The sequence below is a fragment of the Nerophis lumbriciformis genome, linkage group LG12 (assembly GCF_033978685.3).
Source record: "Nerophis lumbriciformis linkage group LG12, RoL_Nlum_v2.1, whole genome shotgun sequence".
Classification (NCBI taxonomy): domain Eukaryota; kingdom Metazoa; phylum Chordata; class Actinopteri; order Syngnathiformes; family Syngnathidae; genus Nerophis; species Nerophis lumbriciformis.
In genome coordinates this window covers 6,223,706-6,250,097 of record NC_084559.2, presented here as the reverse complement: position 1 = coordinate 6,250,097, position 26,392 = coordinate 6,223,706, and the positions used below count along the sequence as shown (strand labels likewise).

Below are 26,392 nucleotides of genomic sequence, written 5' to 3'. Positions count from 1 at the left end.
GCCCCAAGTGGAGGAGTTCAAGTACCTCGGAGTCTTGTTCACGAGTGAGGGAAGAGTGGATCGTGAGATCGACAGGCGGATCGGTGCGGCGTCTTCAGTAATGCGGACGCTGTATCGATCCGTTGTGGTGAAGAAGGAGCTGAGCCGGAAGGCAAAGCTCTACGTTCCCATCCTCACCTATGGTCATGAGCTTTGGGTTATGACCGAAAGGACAAGATCACGGGTACAAGCGGCCGAAATGAGTTTCCTCCGCCGGGTGGCGGGGCTCTCCCTTAGAGATAGGGTGAGAAGCTCTGCCATCCGGGAGGAGCTCAAAGTAAAGCCGCTGCTCCTCCACATCGAGAGGAGCCAGATGAGGTGGTTCGGGCATCTGGTCAGGATGCCACCCGAACGCCTCCCTAGGGAGGTGTTTAGGGCACGTCCGACCGGTAGGAGGCCGCGGGGAAGACCCAGGACACGTTGGGAAGACTATGTCTCTCGGCTGGCCTGGGAACGCCTCGGGGTCCCACAGGAAGAGCTGGACGAAGTGGCTGGGGAGAGGGAAGTCTGGGCTTCCCTGCTTAGGCTGCTGCCCCCGCGACCCGACCTCGGATAAGCGGAAGAAGATGGATGGATGGATGGATGAATAAAACATGTCATCAAAATTCTAAAATTAATCTTAATCAGGAAAAAATACTAATGATGTTCCATAAATTAATAACCTGTGATTAATCATGATTAATCGAAATGCATCTGTATTTGATTATTAGATTTTTTTTATCTATAACTTGCTTTAAAATCATAAATAAAGGTGACAAGCAGATGTTTAACTATTTGTTTTTATCTCACAAAAATAGTTTTGCAATACAGTATATAATAATATCATTGGCATGATCAGATAATATTCAAGTTTAAAATATGCATTTTTTTTCTCTCAAAATTGAAAGAACGAATGCATTTACTAAAAAAAATATAACTTTTTTTTTTTTTTTTTTTTTAAACCCATTTTTTCCAGGCTTTCGCGGGCCACGTAGAATGCTGTGGCGAGCCAGAAGTAGCACCCGGGCCTTGAGTTTGACACCTGTGTCATAAAGTGTCAAAAATTTATTATTTCCATTGAACCTCTAACAGTTGTTCGAAAACTTTTTTCACCAAGTACCACCTCAGAAGAAACCCCGGCTCTCCAAGTACCACCATAATGACCAACATTAAAAAACAGTAGTGTAGTAGGCCTAAGTATTCATCAAGTACCACCATCATGATCAACATCAAAATACAGTAGTGTAGTAGACCTAAGTATTCATTATGAACAAGGCAGGGGGTTTATTTAACCTGAATATTTAGTATTTCTGGCCTCTGCAACATTACACACAGTTTGAACAGTAACACTGTGTTTGAATGTAGTAAAATCAAACACACTAAGAAAAAAATCTGTGGATTTTGTGGTTAAAAAAACGGCAGAAATTGACCATAAAATTGACAGTAAAATGGTCACACTCTATTTTACTGTAACATTCTCGTGATTGAGCGGCCAGTTTTTTGTTAGTTTTTTGCATTAAAAAATATAGTTGTATTACTGTAGATGCAAAAATGGTACCACGGTTTTTTTCTTACGATAGGATTCTGAAGACCGAGCTGTTTTTAAAAAAATATATATATATATTGTCATATTTACAGTGTACAATTTGATGGACAACATGCTTTGAAATCATGCGGCTAAGTAGATATTTACGTATGTTTTTACCCCAAAAATGTTTCGAAAGTATGATAATATAATATCTGTTGCATTATTAGATCATGTTTAAAAGTTATATAACTGCATGCAGTACATGTCTTTTTTTCTGTCAAAATTTAAAAAAAGAAAGAAAGAAATTATTTCATTGATGCATATTATTTCCAGGCTTTCACAATCTGGCCCCCCGGGGGCCTTGACTTTGACTATCCTATGTTGTCCACCCTAGTGGACATGTCTCATAAGAATCGAGAAATGTAAGTGTTTTATTTATTGACATTTTTTTCAGGGCTAGAAGAACCCACAGTTGAGGGGGAAAAAAATCCAGAAGTATGTTATCATAATTGCATGCATCACAGGGTATAAAATATTATTAACTGTAAATACTGTAACACATTTGGTACAATGATCTGTGGTACACAATTTTGTAAAAAGTGTTCTGAGCTGCTACGACAATATGTTTCTTTTCTTATCGGCACACAGATGATCCCTACAAGATGTACTGTGACTTGTCACCAAACGGCATATTTATAAAGATTTGTCCTTTTCTGATACCGTGTACACTGCAAAAAGTCAGTGTTCAAAAACAAGAAAAAAATATATACAAAAATGAGGGGTGCTTCATTTGAATGAAGCAAAATTATCTGCCAATAGAACAAGAAAATTTGCCTTGTCAAGACTTTCCAAAACAAGTAAAATTAGCTAACTTCAATGAACCGAAAAATACCTTAAAATAAGTATATTCTCACTAATAACAAGTGCACTTTTCTTGGTAGAAAAAAAAAAGAGACCTTTTTGCTCAATATGTTGAAAAATATTCTTACATTAAGTAAATGCTAGTGCCATTATCTTGACATAATGATATGCGCTCGGCATTACATTTACTTATACTAAAAACTAATTTATTGTTTTTAATGGAAAGGCAACAAGGCATACAAATAATATTGAAATATTGGATTTAATAAATAAATTGATTTAATAAATATTGGATTTAATAAATAAATAATATATTTAACACATTTAAATGTAAAATAAAACAATTTTCACATAATAATAATGCACTGGATGATAAAAAAAAATAAGTAAAAAAAATACAAAAATGAGGGGTGTTTCATTTGAACAAAGCAAAATGATCTGCCAATAGAACAAGAAAATTTGCCTTATCAAGACTTTCCAAAAAAAGTAAAATTAGCTAACTTCAATGAACCGAAAAATACCTTAAAATAAGTATATTCTCACTAATAACAAGTGCACTTTTCTTGGTAGAAAAAAAAAAAAGAGACCTTTTTGCTCAATATGTTGAAAAATATTCTCACATTAAGTAAATGCTAGTGCCATTATCTTGACATAATGATATGCGCTCGGCATTACATTTACTTATACTAAAAACGAATTTATTGTTTTTAATGGAAAGGCAACAAGGCATACAAATAATATTGAAATATTGGATTTAATAAATAAATTGATTTAATAAATATTGGATTTAATAAATAAATAATATATTTAACACATTTAAATGTAAAATAAAACAATTTTCACATAATAATAATGCACTGGATGATAAAAAAAATAAGTTAAAAAAAATACAAAAATGAGGGGTGTTTCATTTGAACAAAGCAAAATGATCTGCCAATAGAACAAGAAAATTTGCCTTGTCAAGACTTTCCAAAAAAAGTAAAATTAGCTAACTTCAATGAGCCGAAAAATACCTTAAAATAAGTATATTCTCACTAATAACAAGTGCACTTTTCTTGGTAGAAAAAAAAAAAAGAGACCTTTTTGCTCAATATGTTGAAAATATTCTCACATTAAGTAAATGCTAGTGCCATTATCTTGACATAATGATATGCGCTCGGCATTACATTTACTTATACTAAAAACTAATTTATTGTTTTTAATGGAAAGGCAACAAGGCATACAAATAATATTGAAATATTGGATTTAATAAATAAATTGATTTAATAAATATTGGATTTAATAAAGAAATAATATATTTAACACATTTAAATGTAAAATAAAACAATTTTCACATAATAATAATGCACTGGATGATTAAAAAAATAAGTAAAATATCTGAATAACTAGGGTAAATATGATTATACAAATTTGTGATTAAAAAAATTAAATCTGCTTAGTGAGAAGAATTATCTTATCAGACAGAAAATAAGCAAATATCACCCTTATTTGAGATATTTCATCACTACTTAGATTTCAGTTTTTGCAGTGTACTAATGATTATCTAGTTGTAGCTGGCTTACATCTTCATACTGTATGTGATGATAATCTCCCAAAACAGCATGACACTGTATGTCAAAGTTGCTTTTTATTATTATTGTAATTTTAGAAAATAGAAAATAATCTATTTATTCGGCCAAGATAACGAAAATGTGTGAAAGTATTGTCTCGTTTGCAAGTTTTAAATGCAGTGATCGGCTGGCACCACCTAGTGGACAATAATGGTAGTTGTTTGAATTTCATTTTTGCTTGTTTATATGGAATCTTTTATAAAAAATGTACATGTCAATGAATTGGAATATTTTTTGTCCGTGTATCTTGCGTTCATTCTATTTCAAATTCTTAAATGCAAATAATAAAAAAAACAAATTTCGGACCATTGTTTCTTTTTTAATTTCTGAAACAAAAGTTTAACTATTTTATGAGACTTTTTTAAAACGACAATAGGACTCCTGCTGAACAAAGATGTTATCGTAATGCTAAACGCAAAGGAAAAGCTAAAATACTGCTTCCGGTTTAATTTGTCTTTTTTTTTTTTTTTTTTTTTTTTTTTTTTTTTTGTGTTTATCTGGAAAAATTAAAATCCCTAAAAGGAAAATGTCCGTGTATCTTCCGTTCATTCTATTTCCAATTCTGAAACGCAAATTAAAAAAATAAAATTAGGGCCGTTTTTCGATTTTTATTATATATGGCATATTTGAAAACAAACAAAAAGGGGTTCAATTATTGCCATAAAATTGGATTTTGTGCTCTTTTCCTTTTATGGATTTACATTTGTTTCCAGATAAACACAAAAATCGAAAAATCTGTGCGATGACAAATTAAACCGGAAGCAGTATTTTAGCTTTTCCTTTGCGTTTAGCATGTTTTTAGCATTAGGGTAACATCCATAGACATCTTATAAGTAGACACAACATCAAGCGCTACTGCCTACTGGCGCTGACGAGACGTGGGGCCGCCATCTTGGAGTGGTGATCCGCTCCAATCAGTGCAATTCATTGGACAGGAGCAATGAACTGTCAGCGCATTTTAATTCATTTTACCTCAATGAATACCACTGATTTTCACACGTTTTTTGTCATACGTGTAGCTATGATAAAGGACATATGTTTTGGCGTGTTTTATTATTCATAGTTTGCTTAACAGTAATAGAATATTCTTATATGCTCTAAGTGACCAGACGTCCGAGATCAAAACTGGGAATATAATCCCAGAGAAGGGGGAAAAAACGGTCAGCTATTTTTACGTTCAAGAAACAATATGATTAGGTTATATATACATGCGTATATCCTACACAAACAATGAATACATTAGTTCTATATATATATATCCGTGTCAGGTAAGTGTGGCAGGGCCTTATCCTGTTTATCACATATTTTGTCCCACACATTTCACGAAGGTGGGCTACACTAAATTTAGACTTGTATAATACTGTATAGCCACTGTCCATCTGATTGTCTAGTTAGCTAACATATATTACCCCCCGCCCTCCCCCCCTACACAATCTGGACTGTGGTCCTAACTTTTACCCCTGTTGGCTTTTACAATCTTTATCTTCATTTATTTCAACTTTATGTTATTCAAGTATGCATTTTTAAATGTAATTAATTTAATTGACAAGCAGTTCTATTCTGGTCATACTCTTGTTTGCTACGATTTCAGTACTATTGAAGATCTTTGCTACTTCTCAACTCTGTGGTAATATTCTTTTCACAAAATACAACCAATAGTATGTTAATGTTAAATCTTACTTGTGAAAAGTAATCCCCCGATTCCTATTTTCAACAGTCCGCTCATTTGAGCAGGAAAACGCTGAACACCATACCTACCTGTCAACTGTCAGTTTAGGCTGCCCGCCGGCTCCTCATCACCACTTCAAGATGGCGGCCGAATTTCTCACGTCACAGCAGCCAATGCTGCATCTACTTATAAGATGTCAATGGTAACATCTTCGTTCTTTTGTCCTTTTAGAAGAGTCGCTTTAAATAGTTGTCCAACTTTTGTTTCAGAAATGAAAATAGAAAAAATGGTCCGAAATTTGTTTTTTGATTTGTATTTAAGAATTTCAAATAGAATGAACGGATCATTTTTGAATAGTTTCAGTGGTTTCATTCAGAAAGAAAAACTATTTTCTAGATCAGTGCACATGAGTGAAATATTTTAATAATGTATTTCTGTTCATAATAATTTTTATGAATATAGTTTATAGCTAAAAAAAACATAATTCAGTACCTCAAAAAACTAATTTAAACTCTTGAAATCAAAGATGGTATATGCTATGAGTAAAAATATATAAAATAGTTTAATATAGTGTAGATCAGGCCTGGGCAATTATTTTGACTCGGGGGCCACATTTCGAGAAAAAAATGTGTCTGGTGGCCGGTATATCTATTTTTAGGAAAACTAATACAAAACCTCACAATAATGTCTGGTTGAATGCTAAAAATTTTATTACAGACCGCCTTAAAAACGGAATGGAATATTATTTTTTTCTAAGAATGATAAAACCCTCAATATTGAGAACATGCAACAAAAATGCAACAAACACAGCGAAATATGAACGTGAAGGGTAAAAAAACAAAAAAACATCTACAATCTGATATATGTGATACATCACTAAGCTTTAGAACTTTCTTGTAAAAATCTCCTTCCGCGTCTGTCCCTGACACCCACATTTCAGGCTCTGGAAACACTCTGTGGAAACGCTCCCCACCCACACTGCTTGGTGCCTCGTCTGACCTGCTGTGACGTAGATTACCATAGTAACTAGTAGGGTTGTACGGTATACGGGTATTAGTGTAGTACCGCGATACTAGTGAATCATATTCGGTACCATACCGCTGCTGAAAAGTACCGGTCCGCCACACCCTAAGTTTTTTTTTTTTAAATACCGGTAAAGCCAATAATGCAATTTTTTCTGGTCCCCTTTATTTAGAAAAGTATCGAAAAGTACCAAAATAATATTGGTATCAGGACAACACTAGTCATTAAAATATCATGCAAAAGCGCAGATTCCAAACATTGAAATACTTTGTATAGTTAAAGACTTACGGTCATTAGAAAACATGACTGCACATCATAATGGCAGCTACAGTTTCCATCTTAAAGATCTAAAAAAAATATTTGGGAATGTCCGGCGGGCCAGATTGAAAAGCTTAACGGGCCGCATGTGGCCCCCGGGCCTTAATTTGCCCAGGTCTGGTTTAGATAGTGTGGAAATTGCATCAGTTTTTAGTTTAAGATGGTCAAAGTAAACAAAACAGAAGTAGTTTAAATTGAGCAAAAAAATAAATAAACACCAAAAATGCTCTATATTAATATTCAAATGGAACACTACAAACAGATTGATTGGGATGTTTTGTTAATCAAATGAAAATTTTAAATAAAACCACAAATTTGCATTGTCTGCATTAATAAACAGTCAGAAAACGTGTTGACCCTTAACCTTTAACCTCAATGGATTGCCTCAACAGGCTCGTCAGATGTCCTTTTCAAATCAATAGTGTTGTTGCACTGATAAATATTAATCCCCAGAAAAGATTAAGAACATTTTAAAACAAAGGATATTTTACAGGCGTATTTTAAAAAAAATTGTTACCGTTAGCAAAGAAGTACAGAGTCAACCAATGATGACGTCATGCGATATTCTATAAAAAACAAGGGAAACTTTTTGTCAGGTTCAAACACTGATGACATCTATTAAACAAGACAAGAAGCAAATAATTAAACAGAGACAGAATTCAATTTGGCTCAATTTGAGGAGAGACGCTTGGACATCTGTACCCTTGTACAGTGTCATTACGCTCTGCCTTTATTCTGACTTTCTCTGACCACATGACAACAGCTCTCCCGTCCAAAGGCAAAACCCAGTAACTCAATTTTGGTCAAAACTGAGCTGATAATAATTTTGGAGTTACTAGGTGATATGCTGAACATTCTGAACGAAAATTGCAGGCTGGAATTGCGGATACCAATTAACATCAACAAAGCAGAAATCAAATCTCTGTGAATGGATGGGACTTTAATATAAAATAGATTGGTTTTCGTTTGTTTTATCAAAATCAGCTAGAAGTGAGTTACTAGGTTCTGCTTTTGGACGGGAGAGCTGCTTCTAAGGGAGGAGGTCGTAAACAGCCATCGCCTTTGATTACAACAGTTCAGAAGAAAAGGTCGTAAAAGAGTTCAAAAAGAGGTTCGTAAAACAGTTGAAAAAGGAGGTTCAAAAAGAGGTCGTCTGGAACTTGGGCAGATCCTGCCTTCTCTCCACTTTGTAGTCCTTGGGTTAAAACAATATCTTTCTGTTGATTACAATACATGAAAGAACACAGAAACACCTTCATGTTGCTTCCCCCCTTACACAGTGGAGTTTTACAAGCCTTCTTCTTGGTAGGTTTCAAAGACAGCTTTTGGTCTTCTCGCTGGGAACTCATTCCAACACAAAGTTTTGATAAAACTATTCTAACACTTTTGGCGAATATTGTCGTCAAAAACTAAATTCTAGGAAAGTGGGGCCTTCGAAAACCATGTGATCAATCAAAGTTAGTATTCTAATTGTTACATTTTTGTCTGATATTTAAATGTATTGATAATCATCAGGTTGTATACATAGTATTGTACAATATATGATAATATCATGCTTAAAGGCAATTTTAGGGTTCTTTGGGGCCCTTGGCAAAAATTCACAGGACGCCCTTTCAACTAATGTTTTCACCTCTATCTATTAATCTGACAAACACTCACTGTTGGAATAATTATTTGTAAGTTATCACAAAAGAAACGTTGTATTACATTATGTTCCTGATAAGAAGATGAAGGCTGTCTTTCGAGGCCTAACAAGAGGAAGAAGGCTCGTGAAACTCCACTGTGATTTCAACACGGACAGATGGCAGGATCTGCTCAACTTCCAGAGGAACTCTCTTTGAAGTGTTAAACGAACTCACTTTGAAGTATTCCACAAACTCTCTTCCAACTATTTGGTAACCGAGGTCAACGCTATTTACGACCCGCTGCCCTCTTGAAGTCGCTGTGGTCAGGAGACGGGAGGGGTTATCCATTGTCCTCCAACACCTGCCCCAGCTGGATCCAGGAAGAGCCCAAGCCCGAGACATCCTCTTCTTGGTCTTCAATGTGACCGAAAACAATGACTGTTTTACATACTTCCCATTCCTGCTGTGACATGTGTTGGTGCGTGAACATTGAACATCTAAATAAAAGAGGGGACGAAAACCTTCTTCGTCAGAGCGTGCTAAGACACTGTAAGAGGTTACAGGTTGACGCCGTCTCTCCTCAATTGAGTCCAAATTGAATTCTGTCTCTGTTTGATTCCTTGCCTTTTGTCTTGTTTAATAGATGTCCTCAGTGTTTGAACGTGACACTCACTTTCGGTGTAAAATTTAAACCGGCCTGCACTGATTCTTCCAAAATTATTAGTTTAAACACAAAAAACTGGAGATGTGCTGTTTTGTTGTTGGAACAAACATGCACACAATTTCAGCTGCAACATCAATATTTATCTGGCAATGATATGAAAAAGAAGTAATTAGAAAACATTTTGCACCCTAAATTTGTACCATGGTTAACAAATTCACACTTTTCATAGCAATAATGCTCAAGTTACGTGTGAAAATAACACACACAATAATGATAACATACATTATTAGCTTGATGTAGCTTTTTATTGTGTGAATGCTCCAAAGCATTCACACGTATGGTTTTCTACACCAAAATGCATCTATTTATTATTAATGTGTGAATTCTCCAAATTCTTCTTCTTCTTCAGATTTTGGCCCTTCCACATTTTTCACCCGATTCAAACCATTCCAACTTCAAACTGTTCAGCCTATTCGGGAATCGCGAGCTTTCCCTTGACAAATTCCAAAAATTCCCAGATTTTCCAGAAATGAATGGGACATTTTTCCCATTCAAAATTAATTGGACATTTTTCAAACTTCCACCATTTCCACATTTTTCAACCTATTCAAACCATTCCACCTGCAACACATTCCACCATTCTGGAAATTCAAACTTTCCCTTTTCCAAGTTCAAAAAAATTCCAGGATTTTTCAGAATTCCTGCTTTTCCAAAGCTCTATTTCCACCCTTTTTTCTGGCAACTAACCCTTACACATTTTTCGACACATTTCAACCGTTCCACCGTCAAAACATTCCTCTTGATCAGGACAAAAAAAACTAAGTTTTTTTTTTTTTTAACTGGAAACATTTTCCGGTTTTCCCGAAATTTCAGGAATTCCGTAATACCATTTCTCATTTCAACATGTTACTACTTCAACATTTCTCCACGGATTTTAAACATTTCAACATCAACCACTTCAACTCTTTCATACCATTCAAGTTTTTTACCATTTTCAAAAAAATTCCCGCTTTTCCCAAAATTCCCCATTTTTTGGGAAATTCACATTGAAATGAATGGGACATTTTTCAAACTTCCACAATTCCCACATTCTTCAACCCATTCAAACCATTCCTCCTTTGACACATTCCACCATTCTGGAAATTCAAACTACCCTTTTTCCAAGTTCAAAAAAATTCCAGATTTTCCCGAAATTCCCTTATACCATTTACTACTTCAACATTTCTTGCCCGATTTAAACAATGCCAACACCAATCAATTCAGCTCATTTAGGACATTCATGCTCTTAATCATTTTTTTAAAATCCAGCTTTTCTCAAAATTCCGAAATTTCCAGGAAGTTCCATTGAAATGAATGGGACATTTTCCAAGTTGCACAATTCCCACATTTTTCATACTACCGGTACATTCTGTCAGCATTTCACTTCAACTTCAGCATTGGAGCGTTCACACGCAATTCCTTGAGGAATTGCCTCTTCTATGGAAGTAGAATTGTCTCACATCAACTTACAGTATATGTATTAATATGATATTGATACATATGCATATATTAATAAATACACAAATACAAATACAAATTTGACATACAAATAAATCAAGAATTTGTATAAATAAACCAGTATTTGTATATATATTTTTGAGATTTGAATATAAATATGCTTGATTTTGTATTTGTATTTGTATTGATTTTGCATATGTGGATCGCTTTTTTGCTTTTGTGTCGATGAGACATTCCTCCCACAAACCAGATGCACAAATAAATGTGACCTTCATACTCCCCTGAACAACCAGCAGAGGGCACTGGAGCCAGAGCGGTCTGGGTCACAAAGCATTATATGCAAAATGCCCGGAGTTCTCTGCAAAAAAACAATCCACGTCTTTACAGAGAGAACGCACAACGGGCCTGAGCTAGCTAACATTAGCGTTGTATTAGCTAATACTAATTTATCCAGTTAATCTGAAAGACCGTGCTAGCTGCTTTTTTTATTGTATCAATGCCGTTTAATGACCTTGTCCCGGTGTAGATACTGATCTCTTATCAGTGCAATGTGTGTCAAAATCATCCCAAAAGTCATGACGTAATATGACCCTCCCTAGTGTGCCTCTGATTGGCTCGCCAGTGTCTGACCATGTCTGTGACCCAGACCGCTCTGGCTCCAGTGCCCTCTGCTGGTTGTTCAGGGGAGTGTGTAGGTCACATTTATTTGTGCATCTGGTTTGTGGGAGGAATGTCTCATCGACACAAAAGCAAAAAAACTATCCACATATGCAAATTCAATACAAATCTCAAAAATATATTTACAAATACATGTTTATTTGTACTAATTATTGATTTATTTGTATGTCACATTTTTATATTTATAAAAATTTTTTTTATATATTTTCAAATCTCAAAAATATATTTACAAATACGCGTTTATTTATACAAATTATTTATTTATTTGTATATCACATTTGTTTTTGTATATTTATTAAAATATGCATATGTATTAATATCATATTGATATATGTAAATTGATGTGAGACAGGGGGCAGCAGTGAAAACCGCTGCCAGACTTGAAAAGTGATGGGAACTTCGGCTCTTTTACAAGGGAGCGATTCTTTTGACGCATCTCCGTATATTATTCAACTATTTCTTCGACTTTGGTGATTTTTGCTTTTCTTAGCAAAATGAGTGTAAAATGACTAATGGACCACCCGGTGCGGCTTTAGCAGAAAAACGAAGATGGGGGCGGGGGAGAGTCGTTTACCTCAAATACCCGGCTACTGTTAGTCACTTAAAGAGCTGGATTGTTCGCGAACGACCCATCAGGAGTTTGGGCCAAGGTGCGGCAGAGAAAAGGAGAGAAGGACGCTCTGTTACCGTCGTCTAGCGTGTGCGAGTAACTATTGTTTATTTACTCACCCTTTCCGAGTCGAAGCTAACGCTTGGTGTGAAATATCTACCAGCGTGGCTACGTATTAACCGGCTCCTACCAACATATTTTTCCCGCAACCAAAAAAAAAAGTGACGTAACTAACGTCGGGGTGCTAACTGCTAGCGGGCTAGCTGAACGCCGAGACCTAGATTCGAATAATCGTATTTCTTTTTCTACAGGAACAGCACAATGGCCGACGTGGACAAACTCAATATAGACAGCATAATCCAGCGTCTCTTAGAAGGTAAGTCAAATGCTCGATTTGTGTCCGAATGTAGACGACTTGCGAGGCGATGTTAGCTTGCGCTGGCTAGCGTTAGCGTGTGTTTGTGAAGAGTTGAAAGAGCCGTAACATCTGTATAATAACAGCCTCCATATTTCACTTTTTAGTTGTTCTTATGCCCACAAGGGCACTTATTAATTTTTTTTGTGTGTGTGTGTTCCAGTAAGAGGAGCTAAACCTGGGAAGAATGTCCAGTTGCAGGAGAATGAGATTCGTGGTTTGTGTCTGAAATCCAGGGAGATATTCCTGAGTCAGCCCATTCTTCTGGAGCTGGAAGCCCCCCTCAAAATATGCGGTAAGATTCCCCCCTTTAATCAATTTCCTTTTTATTTAACCAGGTAAAGAATCATTGAGATTAAAATCTTCTTTCTCAAGAGCGACCTGACAAAGAGGGCGGCACTAACAAAGTCACAATAATAATTACAACAAGACAATACAACAGAACAACAGCAGTCATACCACAACAGGTCAAAAATCATTTAAGTAATAATTAAATGTACAAACCCCGTTTCCATATGAGTTGGGAAATTGTGTTAGATGTAAATATAAACGGAATACAATGATTTGCAAATCATTTTCAACCCATATTTAATTGAATGCTCTACAAAGACAAGATATTTGATGTTCAAACTCATAAACTTTTCTTTTTTTTTTGCAAATAATAATTAACTTAGAATTTCATGGCTGCAACACGTGCCAAAGCAGTTGGGAAAGAGCATGTTCACCACTGTGTTACATGGCCTTTCCTTTTAACAACACTCAGTAAACGTTTGGGAACTGAGGAGACACATTTTTTAAGCTTCTCACTTCCACTTCCACTTTATTTATATAGCACATTTAAACAACAAAATGTTTCCAAAGTGCTGCACAACAATATTAAACACAATTAAAAACAATATAAAATAAATATGATTAAAAACAATTTTAAAGGGTAAAACCAATAAAAAAAGTAAATAGAAATCAACATTTTAAAACACAGAGGACAACAGAGGACCACACAACTCACGTAGTGTTAAAAGCCAAAGAATAAAAGTGGGTCTTAAGACGAGACTTAAAACACTCCACTGTGGGAGCAGTTCGAACATGGAGGGGCAGAGTGTTCCAGAGCTTAGGGCCGACCACAGAGAAGGCCCTGTCTCCCCTGGTTTTAAGTCTCGTCTTGGGCACCACGAGCTGGAGCTGGCCCTCGGACCTCAGAGCGCGCGCAGGATTGTAAGTTTGGATGAGGTCCGAGATATACTGAGGTGCCAGTCCATGTAAAGCTTTAAAAACAAACAGCAAGGTTTTAAAATCAATTCTAAAATGAACAGGGAGCCAGTGCAAACTCTCAAGGATTGGGGTTATATGCTGGCGTCTCCTGGCCCCTGTTAAAAGTCGTGCTGCCACGTTCTGGACTAACTGCAACCGAGAGAGAGCTTTTTGGCTAATGCCAGCATAAAGTGCATTGCAGTAGTCCAGGCGACTTGAAATAAAAGCATGCACGACTTGTTCATTAAGGTTAAAAGATAAAAACGGTTTTACCTTTGCTAAAAGACGAAGATGATAAAAACACGATTTTAAAACGCCATTGACTTGTTTGTCAAGTTTAAAATCGTTGTCTATAGTGACGCCAAGGTTGGTGACTTTGGGACGCACATAATTTTCTCAGGTGGAATTCTTTCCCATTCTTGCTTGTTGTTCAACAGTCCGGGGGTCTCCGTTGTGGTATTTTAGGCTTCATAATGCGCCACACATTTTCAATGGGAGACCGGTCTGGACTACAGGCAGGCCAGTCTAGTACCCGCACTCTTTTACTATGAAGCCACGTTGATGTAACACGTGGCTTCGCATTGGCTTGCTGAAATAAGCAGGGGCGTCCATGGTAACGTTGCTTGGATGGCAACATATGTTGCTCCAAAACCTGTATGTACCTTTCAGCATTAATGGCGCCTTCACAAATGTGTAAGTTACCCATGTGTTGGGCACTAATACACCCCCATACCATCACAGATGCTGGCTTTTCAACTTTGCGCCTATAACAATCCGGATGGTTCTTTTCCTCTTTAGTCCGGAGGACACGACGTCCACAGTTTCCAAAAACAATTTGAAATGTGGACTCGTCAGACCACAGAACACTTTTCCACTTTGTATTAGTCCATCTTAGATGAGCTCAGGCCCAGCCAAGCCGGCGGCGTTTCTGGGTGTTGTTGATAAACGGTTTTCGCCTTGCATAGGAGAGTTTTAACTTGCACTTACAGATGTAGCGACCTACTGTAGTTACTGACAGTGGGTTTCTGAAGTGTTCCTTAGCCCATGTGGTGATATCCTTTACACACTGATGTCGCTTGTTGATGCAGTACAGCCTGCCCCCCCCCACCCGCTGCCTTGTGGTACCTTTGGGAGAAGGAAAGGCTATGGGAGTAAACCCAGACAGAAATTCAGGAGTGGAGCCCCTGAGGCGGCTGGGTGTCATTGCTGACCCCCTGCCGGCAGCTCCTGCAGCCAAGCCGATGCCAGATGTATTGCCTTGCTTTCCTCTGGGCCACATCGTCACGGCCGAGAGGGGGATCTTGATGTCTGGGCAACCCAAGATCTCCGTACTTTCTGCCCAGGCTTGCGCCACGGAGAGGTCACTCCAGCCTCCCCCCTAAAGGGAGGAAACAACACGGAAGCTGGCAGTCTTAAGTTCCACCCGATTGGCGCCAGCTTCGACGGTGGGAGGAATCATTGAGAATGAACTCCCCCAGGCGCAACCCATCGTCACTACTGACGGACGGATGCCTATGAAACAGCCTGAGGGATCGAAGGTGACGGGCTTAGCTGCTTACGTGCAGTGATTTCTCCAGATTCTCTGAACCCTTTGATGATATTACGGACCGTAGATGGTGAAATGCCTAAATTCCTTGCAATAGCTGGTTGAGAAAGGTTTTTCTTAAACTGTTCAAGAATTTGCTCACGCATTTGTTGACAAAGTGGTGACCCTCGCCCCATCCTTGTTTGTGAATGACTGAGCATTTCATGGAATCTACTTTTATACCCAATCATGGCACCCACCTGTTCCCAATTTGCCTGTTCACCTGTGGGATGTTCCAAATAAGTGTTTGATGAGCATTCCTCAACTTTATCAGTATTTATTCCCACCTTTCCCAACTTCTTTGTCACGTGTTGCTGGCATCAAATTCTAAAGTTAATGATTATTTGCAAAAAAAAAAAATGTTTATCAGTTTGAACATCAAATACGTTGTCAACCCATATTCAACTGAATATGGGTTGAAAATGATTTGCAAATCATTGTATTCCGTTTATATTTACATCTAACACAATTTCCCAACTCATATGGAAACAAGGTTTGTAAAAGCAAATACATTTCCCAAGATTGTTCAATTGGTATTGAACTGAGTAAGAAGCTACTTAACCAACAGGAAGCAATACGTGAAGATAGGCGAACACACTTCCACAGAGCTAAAAATATCTTGTGGCGTACCTCAGGGATCAATACTCGGACCAAAATTATTCAATGTCAACATAAATCAATCAATCAATGTTTATTTGTATAGCCCTAAATCACAAGTGTCTCAAAGGACTGCACAAGCCATGACGACATCCCCGGTTCAGAGCCCACAAAAGGGCAAGGAAAAACTCACAACCCAGTGGGATGTCAATGTGAATGACTATGAGAAACCTTGGAGAGGACCGCAGATGTGGGGTGATGCTACTGTACTAAACAAAAATTTAGGATCGTTTTTGTTGAGGCGGATGAGATTTGAGTAATATTTAGCTTTAGCTAAGGTAAGCATGCGTTTATAAGTTATTAAACTATCACTCCATGCTTGATGGAAAACTTCAAGTTTAGTCGCGCGCCATTTGCGTTCCAGCTTTCTACATGATCATTTATGAGCTCTAGTTTCTTCTGTAAACCATGGGGTACGCCTTTTAGGGGCCCTTTTTAGCTTAAGTGGTGCTATACTATCAATGGTTAAAGTTGTTAGTGAGGTTATCAATAGAGCCGACATAATTTGGGAATGGTGCCATTACCGAAGGCAGTAGGCCAGCAAGAGTCATCGTTGTGGCAGCATTAATGTTGCGGCTGTTATAGCAGTTATTATTATTATTATTAGCTTGTTGACAATGAGTCAGAACTTCGAATTGTATAAGGTAATGATCGGACATTACTTTAGTATACGGGAGTATCATAACTTTGGAGGTGGTTACGCCCCTGACAAGCACTAGATCTATCGTACCGTTGCGATGCGTGGGTTCATTTATTATTTGTGTAAGACCACAGCTATCAATTGTAGTCTGGAGCGCCACGCACGGAGGGTCCGATGGGGTATTCATATGGATACTAAAGTGCCCCTTTATGATTATATTGTCGGCGTGCGTCACTAGATCAGCAAAGAACTCTGAGAATTCACTGATAAACTCCGAATAGGTAAAAGACACTGCTTCTCAGAAAGTAAAATTTGAAAGACATTAAACTGAACGTTTTTGTTTTACACTTGCTACACTGAATGTTTACATTGTCCCTTTAAAGACACGCAACTGTAAGTTTTTTTTTTTTTAATGTTTGCTGGAAACAGTGGATGTTGCTGCACAACATCTTGCCCTTTAAAGATACACATTTGTTGTATGATTAGAACATTTTGGCCTCAACATGGCCTTAATTCCATGATAATATTGTACTGTGAGATTTTTAAACCGTTGCATCCCTAATACAATGTGTTGGTGTACACACATTGAATAAGCATCCCTTCTTTCCTTTCCTCTCAAAATAGATGAATATAACCCCAGAAGAATGAGCTCTCATTATTTGTCTTTTTCAGGTGACATCCATGGGCAATATTACGATCTGCTGAGACTGTTTGAATATGGGGGCTTCCCTCCAGAGAGCAACTACTTGTTTTTGGGAGACTACGTGGACAGGGGCAAGCAATCTCTGGAAACCATCTGTCTTTTGCTTGCCTACAAAATTAAATACCCAGAGAACTTCTTCCTGTTGAGGGGAAACCACGAGTGTGCATCAATCAACAGAATATATGGTTTTTATGATGAGTGTAAGTAAGTTAACAAATTTACAGTGGTGCCTCGGTTTTCGTACGCCCAAACTTTGTACGATTTGGTTTTGGATTAAAATGAAAAGATACTGAAAAAATGAAAACTGAGGTACCGCTGTTAATTGTTTTGTCAGTCTCAGTAGAATGACCTACTTGTGTTACTGCTTTAAGTGAATGATTTATTGGAATTGTTTTCATTTTAATGTTGCAGGTAAAAGAAGGTACAACATCAAACTCTGGAAGACTTTTACTGACTGTTTTAACTGCCTCCCAATTGCGGCGATTGTGGATGAAAAGATATTTTGCTGTCACGGAGGTATGTTGCTGTCAGAGCCTAAAGTAAATATTTAAAGTACAAACCTGATGAACTAGAGCGTGTTGCAGATGATGAAGTGGAGTTCTTTTAAATAAAAATAATTGTTGGTGACATTTCAAACAAGTACAAATGTCACAAGCAATAACATGCAAGGGGTCTGTTCTGAAAATGTGAGTAGTTTTCGGAATGTAAGCATCTGGCGAAACTCTAGAGAAGCAAAGTACAGTGAAACCTGCTTATGGTGACTTCAATCGGACCGGCTGACTCTGGTCGCCCAAAGCGGTTGTTGGCCTAATCTAAATGAGCTATTGTGTGCACGTTTACCTTTGACATAGGCCAAAGACATCCAGAAATTGTTGATGATGAAGAATTTTAGAACCTACTACAGTTTGTTGACATGGTTTTCCTCCGTATGTGTTAATTTTTTCAAATGGCGACTTGTACCTGGCCTTCTGCCCGAGTGCAGCTGGGATAGATATTTAACAGAGCTGCTGCAGTAATTTTGTTTAAGTCATGACTACAATGGCAATGATAAATATTTTGTACATGCACAAACCTTTCTTACTGTGGTTAACAAAAACAAAACAAAAAAATATATTCGATGCATTTAGTTAGTTGCTGTTGTAGAATAATCCAGGTTAAAGGGGAACATTATCACAATTTCAGAAGGGTTAAAACCATTAAAAATCAGTTCCCAGTAGCTTATTTTATTTTTCGAAGTTTTTTTCAAAATTTTACCCATCACGCAATATCCCTAAAAAAAAAAGCTTCAAAATGCCTGATTTTAACCATCGTTATATACACCCGTCCATTTTCCTGTGACGTCACATAGTGATGCCAACACAAACAAACATGGCGCATAGAACAGAAAGCTATAGCGACATTAGCTCGGATTCAGACTCGGATTTCAGCGGCTTAAGCGATTCAACAGATTACGCATGTATTGAAACGGATGGTTGTAGTGTGGAGGCGGGTAGCGAAAACGAAATTGAAGAAGAAACTGAAGCTATTGAGCAATATCGGTTTGAACCGTATGCAAGCGAAACCGACGAAAGCGACACGGGAGAAAGCGAGGACGAATTCGGCGATCGCCTTCTAACCAAATTTGGTAGGTGTTTGTTTGGCATTAAAGGAAACTAACAATTATGAACTAGGTTTACAGCATATGAAATACATTTGGCAACAACATGCACTTTGAGAGGGCAGACAGCCCAATTTTCATCAATTAATATATTCTGTAGACATACCCTCATCCGCACTCTTTTTCTGAAAGCTGGTTTGTCCAGTTTTGGAGTTGATGTCAGCAGGCCAGGGAAGCTAGGGTCGATATTCTTCTCTTGATCATCTTCGGTGGCATAAGGGACGGTGTGAGCCAAGACATCCAGGGGGTTTAGCTCGCTCGTCTGCGGGAACAAACTGCCGCCATTGCTTGCCGTGCTACCGAGGTCCTTTGTCCCTGAATTGCTCACACACTCCGGCAGATTCAATGGGGGTCCGGTGGCAGATTTCTTTGACTTTATCGTTGGAAATGCATCTGCTTTGAGTGTCGCAGGATATCCACACATTCTTGCCATCTCTGTCGTAGCATAGCTTTCGTCGGTAAAGTGTGCGGAACAAACGTCTAATTTCTTGCCACTTTCGCATCTTTGGGCCACTGGTGCAACTTGAATCCGTCCCTGTTCGTGTTGTTACACCCTCCGACAACACACCAACGAGGCATGATGTCTCCAAGGTACGGAAAACAGTCGAAAAAACGGAAAATAACAGAGCTGATTTGACTCAGTGTTTGTAATGTGTTTGAGAAAATGGCGGATTGCTTCCCGATGTGACGTCATCGCTCCGAGAGCAAATAATAGAAAGGCGTTTAATTCGCCAAAATTCACCCATTTAGAGTTCGGAAATCGGTTAAAAAAATATGGTCTTTTTTCTGCAACATCAAGGTATATATTGACGCTTACATAGGTCTGGTGATAATGTTCCCCTTTAATAATACCATGCTTTTATTTTGAAGCTTACATTGCACTGAACAGACTGTCACTGACGCTGTGTAACTAAACGATAATTGTGTTGCTGTTATTTATACAGAGTAAACGAGGAAATTGCACTACATAAATATTTCTGATTTTTTTTATGGAAATAAAACTTGGGTTACAAATGTTCTGTCGACTTAACAGATTCCACTGTAATGCTACTTTTGTTGACTTCACTGCTGTGACAAGAAATAATGAAAATTTAATTTTGTTCTTGCTCTGTTGAAAGTGTTAATCAGAAAGATGTTTAATCGCCTTAAAGGGCTGACAATAATGGACACCTTGTTAATGCTAGCAATTTCCTGCAATTTGTTTTCAGAACAAATGTTCCTAAGTAGTCACGCTGATGACGTCAACCATGTTCATTTGCTTTGCGTCAACCAAATGTCTGCACCGTCAACATCAGAGTGTTTATTTGTACTTGTTTGCTATTTTGCACAGGACTTTCACCTGACCTTCAGTCCATGGAGCAAATCAGACGCATCATGCGACCCACTGACGTACCAGACCAGGGGCTGCTCTGTGATTTGCTCTGGTCTGATCCTGACAAAGATGTTTTGGGTTGGGGCGAGAATGACCGAGGTGTCTCGTTTACTTTTGGCTCAGAGGTGGTTGCCAAGTTTTTGCACAAGCATGATCTGGATCTGATCTGCCGTGCCCATCAGGTAATGGGAGTCACCTATTTTAGTAAAATACAGATGGGATTTGCCCTGTGCTGACATTCACTTTGTAACAGTCACCCTTCATCTGCTTCAACATTGCAGATATAACAAACTTTTAGTTCTTTAAACACCAGAGCCTGCTCTGCTCGCTAAATGCTTTCAGTATTTTGTATATTCAAAGGTCATATCTCAGTTGATAGGGCTGGACAATTAATCGAGTTTTGATTTAAATTTCAATTGTGGCTTCTCACGATCATGAAAATATAATCTAAAAAAATAATCAATGGGCTGCGCAACATGCATGCAAATTCCGGAGCTTGTAACGGTGAAACAGATGAGTGAGCGTATGAGTTAAAAAAAGACAACGTCTACTAGAAGTTTGGGATCTCACCATGGTTACTCGAGGTGGTTGATTTTTAGATGCATGCAATTCAGACATGGACAATTATAAAGTCAATTAGTAAACATCGATAATCTATGTATTTATTGTAAATAAAGTAATGCAGACAGTTCTAAAATTTGTCTGACTGCAGCGAGCCGCCTCACTGAGACATCCGACCAGCTCCTTTACTATTGGGCACTTATGTTCCAGTTTTGCACACATTTTCATTCATTTCATAAATGTGGGAATTAATTTTACTGTTTCTTAATAAAAATAAATAGGTTTTTTTAAGTTTCAAGTGATAAACGCTTATTTAGTGAAATGAAAAGAAATGTAAAACTGCATAATACCGGTACATAAATTAGAGATCCATCAGTAACAGATTTTTAATCGAATCGTAGCTCCTTAATCATAATCGAATCGTGAGGTCCCCAAAGATTCCCACCCCTAATGGTTACTACCGTATTTTTCGGAGTATTAGTCGCTTTCTTCTCAAATGTGGGATTTCAAATTCTATGAACTGAATATATTTCTGTCCTAGAAGGACGGGTAAGGACTTAATAAGTTGTAGCTTTTATATTCTTATGTCCTTGTTCATAAACCATAACTCTTGTCATCTAATTTTATTGCTCAGATAAGTTTGAAGGTCTTGTATGGGTTTTGGCATCTATAGTGGACCTCACCTATTTGTGGTTCACCATTTGCACCTCGGATTTTTGTGGGACTTCTTTTTTCTGCTTTACATACCGCATTTTAGTATAAGTCGCTCCGGAGTATAAGTCGCACCGGCCGAAAATGCATAATAAAGAAGGAAAAAAAACGTATAAGTCGCACTGGAGTATAAGTCGCATTTTTGGGGGAAATGTATTTGATAAAAGCCAACACCAAGAATAGACATTTGAAAGGCAATTTAAAATAAATAAAGAATAGTGAACAACAGGCTGAATAAGTGTACGTTATATGAGGCATAAATAACCAACTGAGAACGTGCCTGGTATGTTAACGTAACATATTATGGTAAGAGTCATTCAAATAACTATAACATATAGAACATGCTATACGTTTACCAAACTATCTGTCACTCCTAATCGCTAAATCCCATGAAATCTTATACGTCTATAGTCTCTTACGTGAATGAGCTAAATAATATTATTTGATATTTTACGGTAACGTGTTAATAATTTCTCAGATAAGTCGCTCCTGAGTATAAGTCGCACCCTCGGCCAAACTATGAAAAAAAACTGCGACTTATAGTCCGAAAAATATGGGTACTTTTTTGTTTTTGATACAGTGATAATTCATGATCACTGGACTCAACTAAAAAAGTAAGGCATATGATTTCCGTCACAGATTTGGCCAGTCAGACAAATCCACTGATAAACACAAAACAATATCAGGGAAATTGACATAGATGTGACTAAATTGCTGTCGTTGTGAGGAGAAGTAAAATTTGTTTGGGGAAAATAATACATCCAGGAACGCTCATTCAGCCCCGAAACACGTCCTGAACTTAAACAATGTTGAGACATTCACTTGAAACAGCGGCTAAACTACAAAGCTAAAGCTAGCAAGAAGAATCCATAAACCCACAACACATCTCATCTGCTTATGTTGTTGTGAACGACATCATTGATGTAACATTAACGTACCAACAGGAGAATAGCTGCAACTTGGGATTTGCGGCCACAGTTTTTTCTTTTTCTTTTTTTTCAGCTTTAAGTCCTTTCTTTACTCGTCAAAATAAGTGTAAAAGGTAAAAAAACTGAAAAAAACTAATTTTATTGTTTTTTAATATTGCTATTGTTATTTAAATGTGTTATTGCTATTTTACTTGTTGTGGTTTATTCGTTATTAATTTGTCTTTTTAACTGTTTAAATTAAAATTTAAAAAAATAATTAATTAATAATAATATAATTAATCAGCATTACAATATCAATCAAAATATTTGTGATTATATATTTTTGCTTTAATCTACCAGCCCTAATTTGATATGTTCTCTTACACAGGTTGTTGAGGACGGCTATGAGTTTTTTGCAAAAAGGCAGCTTGTGACTCTTTTCTCTGCGCCCAATTATTGTGGGGAGTTTGACAACGCCGGTGCCATGATGAGTGTGGATGAAACCCTCATGTGCTCTTTTCAGGTGAGGGACCTTTATTATTTTTTAGAAAATATGGATTCAGTTGCAGCAGAAGTGAAGTCTTTTGAGTGTATTTGTTCACACCTAAGTAGGAAATACTGCAAAATGCAGTGCGCTGTCACTACCAGGAAGTCAAAAGACACAAACTTGTGAGTGCACAGTACTGTACACTAACCTCAACACTTACCATTGGCTACGTAATGAAGGCGGGAAGGACTACCAAACTTAAAAGAAGATTTTTTGGTAGCATTTTTCTCATAAACCTTTGTTTGATCCTGTGTGTTCTTATTTTGGAAATGGGTAAAGTAAATAAGAAGTGGGCAAGTAATCGATTATCGATAGATAACAGCACTAAACCATTACGAGTACAGTGTAGACTGTATATGGAAGTGCACTGATGGAAGCCCAGCGGTACCTTGGATTTTTTATGCCCTACTTTTCATATGATTTGGTGTTTGACAAAAAGTTAAGCCTAAATTTTGCCCAGGTTTTTCTATACCGTCTGTTTAAAAAACATTGCACATAACTGTGCCTCAAATGGAATACTTCCTTCAGTACTAGGGGTGTAGCGGTACGTGTATTTGTTCGGTTCGGAGGTGTACCGAACGAGTTTCCACACGAACATATTATGTAGCCTCCTAAGCTAAAGTCTTAACGAGCTGCTCCGCTTCGTTCTGCCTGTCTCTGTCAGTACTCTGCAGCACGCAGCATTGTCCCACCCACACAACCATCTCATTGGTTACACACTCAGCGGTAACAGCCAATCAGCAGTGCGTATTCAGAGCGGTAACAGCCAATCAGCAGTGCGTATTCAGAGCGCATGTAGTCATTGCTCCAGCGTCATGATGAGCAGGTAGGTGTTTAGCAGGTAAGCATCAGGCAGCGGACTCTCCCCAAATGATAATAAACACCTCCCAGTCAACTACGAGTAACATCACTATGAACCTGTTGACGTTCTAGAAACATAAACGGTAGCTTCAGCTCGCTCGCAGTCCTGGCTTGAGGTGAAGGCTAATTCGCTTTTAGCGTAACGTTAGCTCATTTTGCGGTGTGTGTGTTACGGACAGCAAAGCCCTGTCTGTTATTTCACTTTACCTTTTTCTGTGTTGATTGAGCTGTGTTGAAGCAGCAAAAACGGACAGTATGTTAAATGCAAAGTTTCTGTCTCTGATAGTTGATATAATAATGTAACTGCATCATAAAGCCTACATGAACTCCATGGTGTTCAGGGATGAATAGTCTCTCCTATTGCTAATGTACTATTTTTTCAGCTATAGTTACATTAATCATTAGTAATGGAACAGCCTAGTTTTGAATGGCAGGGTCCCTGCTATCACATGTTGATAAAAATATAACATTTACATAATAAAAATCAACTGCAGGCTTCCCAAATGCTGTAATAAATTAAGCATGATGAGTTGACTTGAAACTGTTTAATGTTGCACTTTTTATATGTAGAAGAAAAGTTTTGTCATTTTATTTAATCTGAGCAACAACTTGAGGCAGTTTAATGTTGATTAACGTGGGCAGAATTATTATAGTGTTCCCAATGTTAAAAGGATAAAGCCATTGTTTACATATTTGGTAAATAAATAACCAAAAAAATTTATATTTTGTTGTTTTCTAACTGTACCGAAAACGAACCGAACCGTGACCTCTAAAACGAGGTATGTACCGAACCGAAATTTGTGTGTACCGTTACACCCATACTGTATATTGAAGTGCACTGATGGAAGCCCAGCGGTACCTTGGATTTTTTTATGCTCTACTTTTCATATGATTTGGTGTTTGACAAAAAGTTAAGCCTAAATTTTGCCCAAGTTTTTCTATACCGTTTGTTTACAAACATTGCACATAACTGTGCCTCAAATGGAATACTTCCTTCAGTACACTTTAATAAGTACTTAGTTCCTACGTGTGTGACAGTGTAGTGCTGGCCCAAATCCAATACTGTCATTGCGCACTCCCTAGACGTTACGATTCCAATATTGACCTTTCTATTTTTATTCTCTCCTTTTTAAAAGGGGAATTGCAACCACTCTAGTTGGTTCCTCTTTTTCTGCTATGTAGCCAAAATGGCGACTATTGTCTGTCACTGCACATTACCCATTTTGGATGTTTTGAGTGCAACATCTGAGTACTGACAGCATACTGCATTCACTTTGTGAAGTTTGTGAACAGAGATACAGACCAAGCTGTCTTCACCAACATCTCTCCTTACTTGCTGCTAATAAAAAAGGATACATTAAACAACTATTTTGCAGACCGTGCTAAATGATTATGACATTAATTGTATAACTTTTGTATATTGAACTTGTAGATTTTGAAACCAGCCGAGAAGAAGAAGCCCAACGGCAGCCGTCCCGTCACTCCCCCTCGCAATATGGTCACCAAGCAAGCAAAGAAATAAAAGGATTTTGTTGTTCTTCTGTTGTCCCCTTCGTTTGAGGGATTGGTTAACCTTTAAATGTTGCCAGTACTGAAAAGATTTCCACTCTCACCTTAGGAAAGCAAAATATTGAGTTGTCCTCCACAGGGGTGAATTTGTATGTCACCATGAAAACCTCAGGTGTTTTGCACTCCATTTTGCAGCTAGACTTTGCCACATGACTGTTGAATCAGGACAAATGTAACAATAATGCTACTTATGCACAGGAATGCCTTGTTTAAAGCGGTGCACAGTTCAAGCAGTTTCTTTTGTCATGTAATGTTTTTCATTGTTTTATTTCTTCACTGTCAGTAAAGGCTGTGTTAATAGCCAGAAACAACGGCGATCATCACAAACACCAGTCGACTATAACTACTTCAAGTTTAGTACAGACTCATTCACCTCTTCATATTTTTAAGCCTGTGTTGTACTAAATTATATGAAGAAAGGAGCACTCTTGTAATGTTTAAATCTTTCTAATAAACTTTGAGTGTATTTAAGGGGGGGCTGTTTATTGAATGTTGAGTTGTCAACATGTTCTGTATTTTTAAAACCGATACTGTTGGATGAAACACTTGGCATCATCCATGAATATTTTTTAATATACAAAGTATAATGTTTAAGGCATTTGCTGGAACCTCTATTTAACTGGTGTATATGTTTGCATAATTATTTTGGTATTAGCGTCCTTGTAAACTATTTCTACTGATGACCACATATAGGGGAAAAATGATGCAAGGGGGCACTTTGATACATTTTATAGATTAAAGATGTTTAAGCCAATCCAATGCAAGTCAGTACATGCTTAGTTATCTGCTCAAAACATCCACATTTCTTTCTTTGTTTTATTGACCAAGCGAGATAGTGTAATAATTGGGGCGGTATA

At 37.5% G+C, this 26,392-nt stretch overlaps 1 protein-coding gene across 2 annotated transcripts; it reads left to right on the top strand.

The window, feature by feature from the left end:
• Positions 1-12,128: 12,128 nt before the first annotated feature.
• LOC140679247 (serine/threonine-protein phosphatase PP1-gamma catalytic subunit A) lies at positions 12,129-26,006 on the top strand. 2 transcript variants are annotated; one of them, XM_072914258.1, is made up of 8 exons: positions 12,129-12,191; positions 12,413-12,477; positions 12,680-12,811; positions 17,319-17,549; positions 17,761-17,865; positions 20,337-20,560; positions 22,947-23,081; positions 25,399-26,006. In XM_072914258.1, exons 2-8 carry the CDS (start codon positions 12,423-12,425, stop codon positions 25,486-25,488), a joined length of 972 nt encoding a protein of 323 aa, XP_072770359.1. In that variant the 5' UTR covers positions 12,129-12,191; positions 12,413-12,422; the 3' UTR covers positions 25,489-26,006. The 2 variants fall into 2 exon arrangements, with proteins under 2 accessions (XP_072770359.1, XP_072770360.1); XM_072914259.1 differs by having other exon boundaries at positions 12,139-12,197.
• The last annotated feature ends 386 nt before the right edge of the window (positions 26,007-26,392 follow it).